Below are 15,460 nucleotides of genomic sequence, written 5' to 3'. Positions count from 1 at the left end.
AAAGTTGTATCATGTCTTATGCTGTCTTATGTTGATATAAGTATCTGTTGTTTTCCATATCAAGGTTCATAATGATGCCTATGGACAATTGTTTTGTTATTGTAATATTAAATATGTAATCATATCTGATTGTTCAGAAGGAAAGACTAAACCTAAAGTCTGGTGATTTTCCACTGTTTTGGTGGTTTTATATGACGCCTCCTGATGCAAGTTTATAAGTATTAGTCCTTAACAATAAACTTTGGACTCTGATTGAACAAGCACTTGTGTCTGTGTCAAACTTTGTCTTCAGGCCTGAAACTCTGTGTGTTCCGTCGACTAGACTCTTCAACCGTAGAATATTGTTTAGACAAGGGGACATAAGAAGTTTACATTCTTTCTGACTGATTAATAAGGGTGATCACCCTATGATTAATCCTGCAATGTAAGACCTGCAAAAATGTTCAGGCTCCATTGAAAGTCCCCACGTTTCTTTTTAAAAGGAAGTTTGCAACCCCAATGGCAAAAAACATCTGGCAAACCTCTATTTGATATGTATATATCCAAGATGCATTTTTAATTTTTTGCTCACTTTGATTGTTTCGTCTACTGTCAGTTGTCATATAGACACCTAAGATGTTTATGATTTAGAAAGTATGAAAACTGCTCTTTCTAAGACGTCTATGAGATGTTTTTTACACAACACAGCAGATGTTTTACAGAACTCCCGCAAACATCATACAGTACTTCCACAAGTTGCTTATTTGCATGTATGTCAAAGAATCCTTAAAAATAATACTAGCTAACATGAAAGTCCGATTTTACCAACTGAATCTTAACCGATACACACGTGCACACTTAAACTTGACATGCCTCCAACATCCATATTATTATTATTATTTTATTTCAAGGCGCCTTACTAGACACTCAAGGATGCCGTACAATGAATAGAACTACAATCCATAAAACCATTAATACAACATATTATCTAACCGACCTATCATGGTATCTGATCTGTGAACTTCATCTCTTGTCCACTTTAGCTGTGATATTTTTAAAATACTGTTGCAGAATTTGTGCATTTATTTAATTTTGCTCTTATATTGCTTCTGGTGACGTCCTCATTTAAAGTTCCTCTGATCGGACCTTTTCTTTTGAGCTTTATATCACAAGTATCAAGACTGGACTACTGCAATGCCCTACTGGCTGTTGATGCAAACCTGATAACACATTATTTACCTTGAGCATTTTTTTTTTCAATATATCTTTGTAGTAAAATATTTTGTATGAAATAAATACATTAAAGTAAACACATAGGCCTACATGAAGATTTTGCAGAGACTGTTATCCAAAGCGTTATCCAAAGAGTGAGGAAAAAAACTTAACTTTTTTTATTTTGTACCATAGTCTACACCTCATATTTTTATGGTTTAATTGAACCTGGGTGGGGTGCATATAAAGCCAACATTGCACATTTGTATTTGATACTGTAGATCCGGAGCCCGAGTTTTTCTCCAGCAGGTGGCAGTCACACATCAGTTTTGTGTAAATCACGAGCACAGAAGAAGAGACTATTGTCTGTCTGTCACGAGGAGGTGAAGAGTGAGAAGAAAACAGATTGCAGAGGAGAAATTCAACTTTAATGTGAGCACAATGAGTGTGTGTAATATGCCACAGAAGCGCTATTACAGACAGAGAGCTCATTCAAACCCGATGGCTGATCACACCTTCCAGTAGTAAGACTCACCTTAGACATATTGAAGTGATATTGTTGAGTTATTCGTGTCGTTTGTGTGATGAGTGGTTCTGAAATGTTTTAGTCCAGTTTGTCCGGAGGAGATGGACTGGTCTCAGGTTTATCCAGCACACTTCTGTCAGCGGGGGGAAACAGAAGTTCAAGCGCAGGTGGAGTTCGCGGACATCGGCTGCGGATACGGCGGACTGCTGGGTATGTATGACAACGATGATTTCTGCTTTAGTTAAATCTCACAAAATGTGCAAATGCATGTAAGTGAACAATAATAAAACCAGCACGAATACACCAATACTTCTGTTCCAATTATAGAAACTATAGAATAAGCACATTGTAGTACTAACCAGACACGATTTCTTTAAGACTGCAAGGGAAGCTCAGCTTCCCCTATAATTGTCAAAAAATGAATGGTCAAATATATGTACTATTATGTTAACATTTTATTGACTAAAAATGCGTTAAACACGTTTTTCTCGAACGAAAACAATTTCGTTCCGAATCAGCTACTTAGGTCGGCTGACTCGATTTCCTTCTCATTCATTCCCGTAGCGTACAGTGCATTACTCTGTCGAAGCCCAGCGTCCATTGACTTCAATGGGGCTGCTTTAAACAGTTTTTTTCAGTGCTTAGAAACAAGACGGTCATTGGATAATACTGCGATTATGTCCCGCCCACGGACGCTCAGCGTCTCTGTGATGAATGGAGGAGTGGGCTGGCCCGGACTCCGAGCGTCTGCGTGATGATAGGAGGGTCTGTCATCTCTTTTTATCCACTTTTATGTCCTAAAACACTCGTTTTTTGGGGTCGACAGTTTATAAAAACGTATTTCTTGTTTTTTTTTAGCTTGTTTGCTATACACATTGTCACATATCAGCTTTTAGACATTTTTTTTTTTTTTGTTATAAATCATAAATGACAAGGAGGCGGCAGCTTCTCGCAATGCAAAGAGACGGTTGGTGTGGGCGTGGTCTTCAGATTATGACGCGTATCACTCTGTGTCTCCATTTCCAACTCAGTCCCATCGCGGATTTTACATGTGTAGTCGAAAGACAAACTGCTGCAACCTTCATCGTATATTTCACACAATTTCACACCACATTCATTGTTTCAGTTTAACATAATTCCCACATTTCGTCCCGTTGAGTTAAACATATATATATATATATATATATATATATATATATATATGTATATGTATTAGATCGTTTGTTCATTAATTACAGTCACTGGAAAAGACGCCTAGTTGGTACGACAGGGTTACAGAGCATTTTCTTGAATAGGATCGTAGGGCAGAATTTACATATAAATGGACAATTTTTATGATTTGGGCCGAAAATGAGTTTCCCCTCTTTAAAAGATCAGCAGCTGCCACTGGTACTAACATAAGTGTAAATAATAGTCGAGGTAACACTTTATCAATTTTTTTAACAGTTCTTTAATGTATTAAGTTAGCTAACATGAACTAACAATGAACAAGACGTAACGTTATCTAGCATGTAAATAAAAAGTAGTGGTGGGCATAGATTATTTTTTTGAATCTAGATTAAAATGGCTCATTTGAATTCTGCCGAAGGCATTCAGAATATGTGTGCTACCCAAATAATGACTAAAAGTAAGTCTTTGAGAACAGGTTTCTCAAGCCAGGTGGCGCATTAGACCAGGGGCTCATCTCCTGTTTCCAAAATGCATTACAAACTGCTTGAGAAAGCTGTTCTACTATGATAATTGGTGATGAAAATAAATTATGTTCAATAAGATGTACTTGTGTTTACTTCCGCATTAGCTACAGGATGCTTTGCGTTTAGGTGGTACTTGAGACTGGAAGAGCTCCTACAGTACATTTACATTTAGTCATTTAGCAGACGCTTTTATCCAAAGCGACTTACAAAGCGTTAGGGAGCAACAAGCGATATGTCATACAGGAGCCATAATACATTAGGTGCCAATACAAAGTTACTGGTTTCAACTAAAGCTAGAACACTACCTGTTGAGAGAAAGTTTTTTTTAAACCAATTCTGCATTGCACAAGGTGCAAACAACCTTAGTCTTGTCGATGTTTCTATTGGGAAGCTTCTTAAAAATAAATTTTCCCTGAAGCAACCCGGCGGCTTCAAAGCTGCATCCATGTTAGCACGTCACGTTTGATGCGGTAATTTCACAGTAACGTAATGTTGTGTTCAGACCAAACGCGAATGGCGCGTCAAGCGCGAGTGATTTACATGTTAAGTCAATGCAAAGACGCGATAGACCTACTTGCGGCGCGAATGAAGCCCTGGTCATGAGATGATGAGGCGGCGCGAATTACACGAATCACGCGAGTTGAAAAATCTTGTTCTCACCCGGTACAGTGCAATTCATCTAGGTATTCCTCCGCGCTAAAATATAAAGGTGAAAGTCATCATAGCTTGCGTAGTATAGACCCAGCTCCCAACCCAACTTTGAGAATAGATTAACGGTGACATTTTTTTTTATCGCGCGATAAGAGTCTCACGTTAACGCCGTTAACGGCCCACCAATAATAAATAGTTATATAAACATAACGTACTGCACCATGAACAAACATGAATAAATGTATTGACATTAACAAAGGTTATTTAATGCTGAAATCGGACATGTTTCACATAACTGTAGAAATGTGACAAATTTCGCTGGCATGCAGCAATTGTCTGTATACTATATAGTTGGCAAGAATAGTATGAAAACAGTAAATTATGTGAGAAATACCTCACTGTTCTGTTTATATTACATTTTAAATGCCTTAAAATCTTCACCAATGTGAAATTGACCAGACTCAACCAGAGCTAGAGGTGACCGATATGGGTTTTTCTCTGGCCGATGCCGATTTTTTAAAATCAGATATAGGAGGCATATGTTTATTTTTTCCACGTTCATCTCATAAAATCCAATTGTGTAGTAAGAAGTGATACAAAATATATTGCTTAAATTTAACATTTATTAAAGACACGTCTATTCAAATCAGTGAGAAAGATTGAGTAAGTGTCTATTGCAGTGTACAATTTTGCAATTTGATTTAATAGTAATAAAACATTGCTCAAAACGTTTAGGCACCTTCTCTGTTCTGAAGCATGCTTTTTGTTTATGTTTATTGGCAGACATTGCTATTAGTCAAATGGTCATAATCTAAGTGAAAACAAACATAAAATAATCACTCATATTACACCGCTTGCTGCTCATAACTAAGTTAATAGTTATAATTAGATTTTTCTTTTTATAGGACAGTAGAAAGCCTGACAGGAAAGAAGACGCTCTTGTGGTCGAATGCGTTTAAACAGCCGCAAAAGACAGCCTACGGCCATAATGCGTTAACAAGGGGAAACAACAAGTCAGGATTTAAACTCTGGCTGAAGACTTAAAAGTTTGGTTTATTGATGAAACGTACGAAGCAAGCTGAATGTTTTCTCTCCATTTCAGATTTCTAACACACACTTGCAGTTTTCAGCGTTTGTATGTTTATTTGCCCTGGTCGGGTTGATTTGTAAATTGTGTACACTTATTTCATCGATTTGATAGAAAGATCGACCAAAACTCATCTTAATACCAAGTATAAACAGAGTCCGACTCACAGACACATTTAAGCAGGAAAGTTCACATTCAGGTTTTAGCCAGAAGTTTGGTCTTTTATTAAGGCATGACTGCAGAGAGTGAGTTTCTCTGTCCGACACACAGCCTCAGGGGAGAAATTCTCTGATACAGAAACAGTATTGATAACGTCAGAGTTCATCTAGCTATACGATGCAGACAACTGTAATAATTTAGCCGCTGGGCTTGTCAAGTTTTGGTACCCTTGCATACAGTACATGTAGCCTAAACTATGTGATTGAACGCTCACTACAAAGAGGTCCAAAAATGTACTCTCATTCTCAAGTAGCATCATATTTAATCAATGAAATATACAAGGCTGGATTAAGTACGAAGGATAAAATAATTGAAATCTTTCCGTTTTCTTTTGAAGCTATCAGATAGTTAAAATGTTATAAGCCAGAGACATTAGTTTTACGCTGCAAAAGGCAGCGTCGCGTATTTCACAACAATGCTCTGCTGCTCACAGATCCACCTGCCTGTTAATCAACCTATTTTTGCAGCACAAAAAATCCCCAAAATCGTCCCGAGTTATCGTCCGTCCGATCAATCTGTCAACCTCTAACCAGAACTGATGAATACAGTACATGCTGCAGTCCTGAAGCTGCTTGGAAATGATCTTTATATTGGTGTTTTCCTAACAGATCTTTCAGATCAAAACATAAAATATTTAGTTTGAACACACTTCAATTAAATTATACTTTTTAATACAATTCATTCGGGTGAATTCGAGTCATTCGGTGTTTAAATCACTTCTCTTGGAAATTTTCTGGAGTTTTTGGCAAGAGTCTGAGGCTGCACGAAATAGTTTCAATGCAGGAAAAACCCTGGATTGTGAGTACATCTATTTAAAAAATATATGAGGGTGCAAAAAGTTATTTAAGACTTGTTTCCAGATCAAAGAAATAGGACATGGATTGTGTGAGATTACAGTTTGACTGTTGAAAGATTTGACTCTGAATAATTGAGTGATGTTTGTGTGTTTTCTCCCATAGTTGAGTTATCGCGGCTCTTTCCGAGGCAACTGATGTTGGGTTTGGAGATTAGAGTGAAAGTGTCCGATTATGTACAGGATCGTATTTGCTCACTTCGTGCTGCTGAGCCGGGCAGTTATCAGAACATTGCCTGCCTCAGGAGTAATGCCATGAAGTACCTTCCCAATTTTTTCACCAAAGGGCAGGTGAGTGTTTTACATCGATTCATTCACACCTATGGAATTTTTGAAACAGACAGGGTTCACACATACTTCATGACAAAAACACTGCATGAGGGTTTAAAAGTAGACTAACGTTAAAGGGCTCATTACATGCTTTACTTTTCCCCATGAAGACCACTTGTAAAGTCCCATGTTTAAATCACAAGATATTAAAGATTGCCTATAACACACAGTTTCTGCCAATCTTGTATTAATCTTGAGTTTCTATACAGTAGATTTGCTTGCGTCGTATCTTTTTATTTTATTTTATTTTTTACTTTTTCTCAAACAAGCAATACATTTCAGTCAGATGTACCTCAAATATTATATTGAATATCTTCATATCAAATACATACACATACAAATATATGCCAATACATACAGTCGTGTTCAAAATTATTCAACCCCCACTTAAATTGATTGTTTTGGTCGGTTTGACATTGATTATGATCATTCAGTCATCCTGCTTACAATTAAATCAAAGAGGCACGTGTAGGTCAGACAAATATAACATAACATTCATAATGAAATAACCACAAATGTCTTTTCTGAGCTCACATCATTATCAGTTTTATTCAACCCCCAAGTGACATTCAATCTTAGTACTTAGTACAACAACCTTTTACAGTTATAACAGCTTTTAAACGTGAAGCATAGCTTGACACAAGTGTCTTGCAGCGATCTACGGGTATCTTCGCCCATTCATCATTGGCAAAAGCCTCCAGTTCAGTCACATTCTTAGGCTTGCGCACTGCAACTGCTTTCTTTAAGTCCCACCAGGGGTTCTCAATCGGATTTAAGTCTGGTGACTGCGATGGCCACTTCAAAATGTTCCAGCCTTTAATCTGCAACCATGCTCTAGTGGACTTGGAGGTATGCTTGGGATCATTGTCCTGTTGAAAGGTCCAACGTCTTCCAAGCCTCAGGTTTGTGACGGACTGCATCACATTTTCATCCAATATCTCCTGGTACTGAAGAGAATTCATGGTACCTTGCACACGCTGAAGCTTCCTAGTACCTGCAGAAGCAAAACAGCCCCAAAGCATGATTGACCCCCCGCCATGCTTCACAGTAGGCAAGGTGTTCTTTTCTTCATAGGCCTTGTTCTTCCTCCTCCAAACATAGCATTGATCCATCGGCCCAGACAGTTCTAATTTTGTTTCATCAGTCCACAGAACACTATCCCAAAACTTCTGTGGTTTGTCCACATGACTTTTGGCATACTGCAGTCGACTCTTCTTATTCTTTGGGGACAGCAAGGGGGTGCGCCTGGGAGTTCTGGCATGGATGCCTTCATTAGGCAGGGTGCGCCGTATTGTCTGAGCAGAAACTTCAGTACCCACATCTGACAAATCTTTTCTCAGTTCCTCAGCAGTCACACGGGGACTTTTCTCCACTCTACGCTTTAGGTAGCGCACATCAGTCGAAGTCAGCATCTTCTTTCTGCCACGACCAGGTAGCGTTTCAACAGTGCCCTTTGCCTTGAATTTGCGGATGATGCTTCCTATGGTGTCTCTTGGTATGTTTAACATCTTTGCAATCTTCTTATAGCCATTGATCACCTGTTTTCTTGTCTTCCTGGACCATTCTCTTGACCTCACCATGTTTGTAACCACACCAGTAAATGTCTAGAAGGAGCTGAGTATCACAGTCATTTTAAAGCTGCCTAATTGGTGCTTATTAGGCTTTATTGCTGCTCCCTGATATCCACAGATGTTTTCAATACCTGATTGAAAACACTTCATTGAACCTCTGTTCTTCAGAGTGGTAGTCTTTAAGGGGTTGAATAATTATGTCAATGAAAAATTCACAAAAGAAACATTTACTACTGTATTACAAAACTAATTGATGTCATTTTAGTTGCATATGGGGTTCTTTAAGAAGACCTTGTAGGATTTCATTCTGAATACAATTACAAATGTACACTAAATTCCCTAAAACCATTTACAGCATTGGCTGTTGAATAATTTTGAACACAACTGTACACCATACAGTCGTGTTTGACGGACATCTACTCATCAGAAATGTAAAACCTTTTTTTTTTAGGCGTATCTTTAAAGAGTATTTAGTGTGATCAAATGTACAAAAAGAGAGATACAGCTGTAAGATTATTTCCGGAAAAACACGAGCTGCTGGAGGCGACTAGTGGGGAGAGTGGGATGGAACTACAGCACGAGCGCACAATACATCATCGCATTACTCCCTTCGTGTTTTGTACATTATGCAAGTACATGCCGATTGCCAACAAAACACAGACATTTGACTTAGTTTGACTTACCTCGTGCAGTTCATGACCGGCATCTTTTAGCACTTTAAATTGTTTCCAAAGGTAGCAAAGGTTTTTTTTAAGCCAGCAGATGATCTGCCGTTTTTTCCCACACTCGGTGCCAGCTCTTTCCGTTTTTTTCACGCTCCTCTTTAACTTGTGGGCCTCTAGTGGCCTTCATTAAATGTACCTCTTAGACATTACTGTGTGTGGGAGTGTGGCCCCACGGAATAAGTGCCTGTATTACTCTGCAGAAAGCTCAGCAGAATTCCATCACAACGTGAGTGCATTACTATATGCTGTTTGTTGTGATGGATTTGAATGAGCCTGAGGATGAACAATGTGATATTTAAGATCTTTTCACAATTTTTCATTGTTGCAAAGCACCTTTACACACATTGTAATTAAAAAAGAAAAATTTAAAGACCGTATATGGTTTGAGATACATGGTGGAATTGCAAGTTTTTCTCTATCCAATATCCACTGATGAAACTTAACTGAAATAAATACTATGTTGGATTGCAGAAACTTGAAACCTTGTTAGCGTTTACAACTGAGTTTTTAATCGGAACCACATATAAAGAAATAACACATGCACAATACCAACATAAGTTGAAGGTCTTTATCATTTTATAGAGAAAGGTTTGCATATCCGACACAATGGGAATAGGAAAAACATGTACCTTCGCGATAGCCTCCCTCTTGCCGCTCACAATCACATTCAGTCCATTTAGGAATTAGGAATCAGTTTTACTGTAAAAGTTTTCGGTTGACGCGATCTCTTTAGCTGGGTGGCGCTCGAGCTGCTGAACTGTCCCCCTCTCTCTAAGCCAGGGTTCTTAAACTCAGTTCCTGGAGGGCCACAGCTCTGCACAGTTTAGCTCCAACCCTAATCAAACACACCTGATTCAGCTAATCAACATCTTCAGGATTACTAGAAACTTCCAAGCAGGTGTGGTTTTGAGCTGGTTGGAGCTAAACTGTGCAGACCTGCGGCCCTCCAGGAACTGAGTTTGAGATACCTGCTCTAAGCACTAGCTAACATTGAAAACTACTCCCACTCCTTTTTTGACTAACCTTTAAATATCTGATGAGGTTGATGGTGTTAAAATGTATTGGTTGCCCTCACACTTTAAAATTGTTTTATTTTAGTTAAGTTGTTGTTGCTCCTGTGCAATAGACGAACAGTAGTTTATTTGTATTTGGATATGTGTTATTAAGAGGCTATTTTGCTGGAGTCCCCCCATTCTCCCACAGCCCGCACACACAAGTGTCTAACTGCCCAAACCCATAAATTCTTTTTACAAAACATTTCTTTGCTCTTATTTTTTGTATATATAATTTCATGGACTAGTCGATATCGACGTGATTTATATCATATAAAAGTTGACATAATTGTTCAACCCCCTTATATGTATATATATATATTTTTTTTTTTTCATGTATAGTTATGTATGTATTTATGTAAACACACACGTTGCATATGTACATTAGTAGTAGTACTGAAAGAAAATACAACTAACATGAATAATCCGAAATGCATAACATTTTACAGGCACAGACATGATATTAACAACAATTATTAGAAGAATACATGCAACTATAAACTAGAGCTATCTAGCACTATTAGTAAACAAATGAAAAAACGGTAACACTTTATAATAACTACACGCTATGAATCATTAGTTAAGCATCAGTACATAGTTAATTAATCATTTATGAAGCATTGGCCCCACATTAATAGACATTAGTAAGCAGTTTATAAATACAGCTATAAATGCTTTGTTCTTGATTTATAAGCATGTATATAATATGCTTAATAATCAAATTTTCATACTTTATTAAGAATTAATTCATCATTTCTAAATTAAGGATTACATTACTTACAAACCAGTTAGTTAGGAGTTGTCAGTGGTTCATGAGATCATTTAGAATGTGTATGTAAATGATTAATAAACTCTTTGAATGCACATTTATACATCTTATTATTCTGACATATAGTAACAGTTACTTAATTTGTTAATAAATGCTTTTTTAACACACATTCCTGCTGTAATACATGATTAATTAAGGTAGTTATAAAACATTTAATAGTGGTTAGAGAACTATTTTTGTGAGCTCATCTAAAGTGAGGACTATGTATGCCTTGTAAAGTATTTACAAATGAGAGTTAAAGGCTCAGTTATCTTCTAAACAGAAATAGGAAAAACACAACACAGAGGGATACAGAACATAGAAATATTTATTTCAAGATGCAAAAGAAATTAAAATTGTACAACCGAACATATAAATAAACATTAAATGAATTGATATAAAATGAAAAATAAACTTCTGAAAAAATTCCTGCACACCTCCAGAAAAAATATAACTGTGAAGTGATATGCAACTCTCATTTGTAAATGCTTTACAAGGCATACATAGTCCTCACTTTAGATGAGCTCACAAAAAAATAGTTCTCTAACAACTAGTAAATGTTTATAACTACCTTAATTAATCATGAATTACAGCAGGAATGTGTGTTAAAAAAAGCATTTATTAACAAATTAATTAAATGTTACTATATGTCAGAATAATAAGATGTATAAATGTGCATTCAAAGAGTTTATTAATCATTTACTTACACTTTCTAAATGATCTCATGAACTACTGACAACTCCTAACTAACTGGTTTGTAAGTAATGTAATCCTTAATTTTGAAATGATGAATTCATCCTTAATAAAGTATGAAAATTTGATTATTAAGCATATTATATACATGTTTATAAATCAAGAACAAAGCATTTATAGCTGTATTTATAAACTGCTTACTAATGTCTATTAATGTGGGGCCAATGCTTCATAAATGATTAATTAACTATGTACTGATGCTTAACTAATGATTCATAGCGTGCAGTTATTATAAAGTGTTACCGAAAAAACTTCTCTGTATGTCCAAAAGATGGTGCCATCACCACATCTTTGCCTACCGAACAAAAATAACATCTTATCAATAAAGTTACGATATAACAGTCTGTGTTGCTTACATATTCCACTTAAACCACACACATTACAACAGAATACATCAGTAACTCTGTGTATAGCATAATGTGTGCTTGATAATTCTGATTTCAATTCACTGACTCTGCAAAGCGCACCTGCTCCACCTCTCGGAAGTTACATGATCGATGACATGGCACATGATGATTTGTGCTAGAGCCGGACGATATGGCAACATTTTTAATTTCAATATATTTCTCAATTTTGGTCCAGACGATAGAATTCCGATAACGATATGAACAATGTTAAAGCCTCAGAAAAACTGACAAGAATACCCACAATGGATGTCTGTACAAAATTCACTTCTGACAAATAATATTTTATAAATAAAAATTGTACAAATAAATGTATGTTTTGTCTTATTTGGCAGATACAAAAGAGACCCGATTTTAGAATTTAAACATGGAAAAAGTCTGTTTTTCATGAAATCACCATTTTAATACTATCCCTTCAAGTTCAAGCCTAGGTTAACAACATGGTAATTAAGGAAATCTTAAAAATAAAATATAAAACAAGAGCAACGTGCAGACTTATTACAGACAACTGAACATTCATGAAAGCAATTTGCTTAAATGTGGACTGATGTATACACAAATTGAAACAAACAAATAGTAAAACCAACTAGTATTAGTAATGGTACTGCTTCAAAACCAGATGCAGTACACAGTAGTCTAGTTTTGAAAAGGTCTAACAAATGTAAAGTGCTACTTGGCTTGCAAGATTATCCTGTAGCATAGAATAATACAACAATCTAGATGAATAAGGCATATCAGCCGATACAAATTTAGAGCCAGGAAAACCAGTCGGTCCACAGCATCTGGTTTTAGGGCGGCCCCGTGGTATGTAACAACATTGGCACCAGTGCTGAATGCTCTCTCAGATGGATCACTGGTGGCAGGGATACACAAATACTGCCGGACCAGCTTTGCAATGCGGCGGAAATTTGTCTAATGGCATCTCCACCAGTCTTAAGGGTCTGCATCACTGTCAATTTCTGTGGTCTGTAAGAAGGTTCTCAGCAGCATTTTGATTCTGTCCTCCTCTGAGAGTGTGTCTCTACTGCAGCTCATGCTGCTGGTGCTCTGCCTGCTGAAAAAGCTGGACAAACTAGCTTTTTTCTTTTTTCCGGTTGATCTTTTACTGACTTTATTTCTTCAGCTGCTCTGGATATAACCTGTTCCACGATTTTAGTTTTTCAATGTAGGTGGTTCTGAATCGTGGATCAAGTAAAGATGCAATATCGAGCAGGTCATCTATGACTGGACCTGAATATTTATCATTCAAGTAGGATAGAATGTTTCGCTTCGCATCCTTGGTCAGCAGAGTATCGTTCTCTTCACTCAGCAAGAATTGATGTTGGCTTTACGTAAGAGATGCTGACATATTGCTCTCCAATCAATCCTTTTCTTGCTAGAGTATGAGAAGGCTGAACATTTTTTGCAGACACCTGCTGCGTTCATCTTTCATACCCCTTTCTGTAAAATCACAAACAATATTAGTTTGCTTGGTCTGTTAATTAAAACAGATTCATTAATCTATAGCCCCAAAATCCTCTCATTTACAAACCCTCCCACAAATGTGTTTTCTTGTCTGTATGACCAATGACAGAGTATTTTAAATGCAAGTGAGCGCACTTGCGCCTCTATGTTAACTGTCATACAGTATAAGTGCTTTGATTCCACAAACTCTGCAGAAACACTTGAAAGTGAGCATATTTAATATAAACATTATAGTGTAGCAATATTCATGCAGCAAACAAATGATTTAATAAGTTAAACGTAATTGGATTTTTTTTTTTTTAAATCTTTAACTGGTAAAAAGTCTTACTTGCAGTTAACCGTTAAATGAATAATATGTTTATATTAAAAATAATGATAATAATAGAGATAAAACAAAAATAATTAATATTTGTATTAATCTTGGTTTTCATGCACCGACCTTCCAGGCTATCAGAATTGAGTATTCAAATGGACCATGGTATAAAGTTTTATATTAATATAATAACTATTGCTTGGTGAAGAAAAAATGACAAATTACCCGAGCCTTATCTAATAATTCAGCTCAGTAGCTGCCTTGATGTTGGCTCCACTGTCTGTTGTGATAGCCTCTACCTTCTGTTCTGAAAGCCCCCAGCAATCGAGTGCCTCTTGCAAGCCTGATGCGAGTAATTCGCCAGTGTGGTCATCAGGAAAGTAGCTTTGTTTGCAGACAATGGCTTCGCAACACCCAGTCGTCACTTATATAATGTTAATGTCAGGCTTAGATACGGCTCCATACTGCGACTAAAACACATGTCTGTTGTTGCTGAGAAATGAGGGATGGTTGCCAGGTCTCCTTCTAGCTTCACTCTGTGCTGTTGGTACAAGTTGGGGACTGCTCTTTGGCTGAAGTATTTTCTGCTCGGTATAACACACCTGGGATACAGTGTCTTGATCATTCTCCTGAAGCCGTCTTGCTCAACATTTATCGCAAACATGTGTTTGGCTAGTTGGATAGTGATAGTTTGTTATCTCTATCCACCGTTTTCTTTTCTTGTCGTATGCAGTCCCTGTAGCAAACGCGTCAAGTGATACCCGACACGACTTTTCTTTTGCTTTTCCAGAATTAGCTGCTGTCGTGGAGGACGACGCTGATCCTAGTTTTCTGCAGTCGTGATATTCAAAGACATGTTTAAGGCTAAGGTGGTGGAGCAAATTCCTTGTGTTGCCACCTCTCGCGAAAACTTTAGCCCGACACTATTTGCAGAAAATAGTTGTTTGGTCGAAGTCAACAAAGTTCCTCCAAACAACAGACATGGCTCCTCTTTTTGACACAAATTCTTCTGTGTCATTACATTAAGCAGCTTCGGTTTTGGTTAGTTCAATGTCTAACATATTCATCCTCTCCGTCACGCTTGACACATTAGAAACACAGTGCAACAGTGAAAAGGGAACACACTGAAACAGTGTTGCCGATGCCGCATTCCGCATGTTGTATAAGCATCAAACACCGGTAATGCGGTATATGAAAAATTCGGTACGAACCGGTATACCGCCCAGCACTAGATTTGAGTCATAGTCAGCATTTGGAGACCGAAGGTAGTTCCCCAGCTCCCTCTCAGCTGCCTGGCGTGTACTCAAGCTTTCTCTGCAAGTAGAAGTGGTGGTGTCCATGTTTGAAAAAAAGCTTACTAGAGACCGCTTTGATTTCTTGGCTAATGCAAAAGCGTCCCCCATGGGTTCTTCGATGGCCTCCTTTTCCCTTACCACATCTCTCTCTCCCTTTAGCATGATCTCCAACACAGCTCTCTCTTTGATGTTTTCTCCTTTCTCCTCCTTAATGTACTGAAGCTTAAACATTGGCTCAACAAGGCATGCCATGTCAAGTAGATTGTCCATGCCTGGGTCATCATATTTTTCGTTGAGGTATCCCATCACTGTTGCCTTTATGGTCCTGGTGAGCTCTGTGTCATCCTCTGCTTCTTTTAAGATGGAGGTGTTGAAGAGATGCATCACCGGACACGGCATCAACGAATTTAAGGAGTGGGCTTAGACCTGCATCTATAGACTCTAAAACATCGGCATCTTGCCAGGTAAGAACCAGCGGCCTAGTTGTCTTGCCCTATGAGAGGACCTCTGTGATGGCCCTTTTC

At 37.6% G+C, this 15,460-nt stretch overlaps 1 protein-coding gene across 1 annotated transcript in view; it reads left to right on the top strand.

Moving 5' to 3' along the window:
* The first annotated feature begins 1,538 nt into the window (after positions 1–1,538).
* Positions 1,539–15,460, top strand: part of mettl1 (methyltransferase 1, tRNA methylguanosine) — a 30,358-nt gene continuing 16,436 nt past the window's right edge. Inside the window, exons 1-3 of the mRNA XM_056735438.1 lie at positions 1,539–1,715; positions 1,800–1,927; positions 6,328–6,512. Of these exons, the coding sequence (XP_056591416.1) occupies positions 1,633–1,715; positions 1,800–1,927; positions 6,328–6,512 (396 nt within the window). The 5' untranslated portion in view covers positions 1,539–1,632. The remainder of the gene's footprint in view (positions 1,716–1,799; positions 1,928–6,327; positions 6,513–15,460) is intronic.

This window comes from Triplophysa dalaica, chromosome 21 (assembly GCF_015846415.1).
Source record: "Triplophysa dalaica isolate WHDGS20190420 chromosome 21, ASM1584641v1, whole genome shotgun sequence".
NCBI lineage: Eukaryota > Metazoa > Chordata > Actinopteri > Cypriniformes > Nemacheilidae > Triplophysa > Triplophysa dalaica.
The sequence above is the reverse complement of the archived record's forward strand: the minus strand, read 5'-3'. Positions and strand labels throughout refer to the sequence as shown.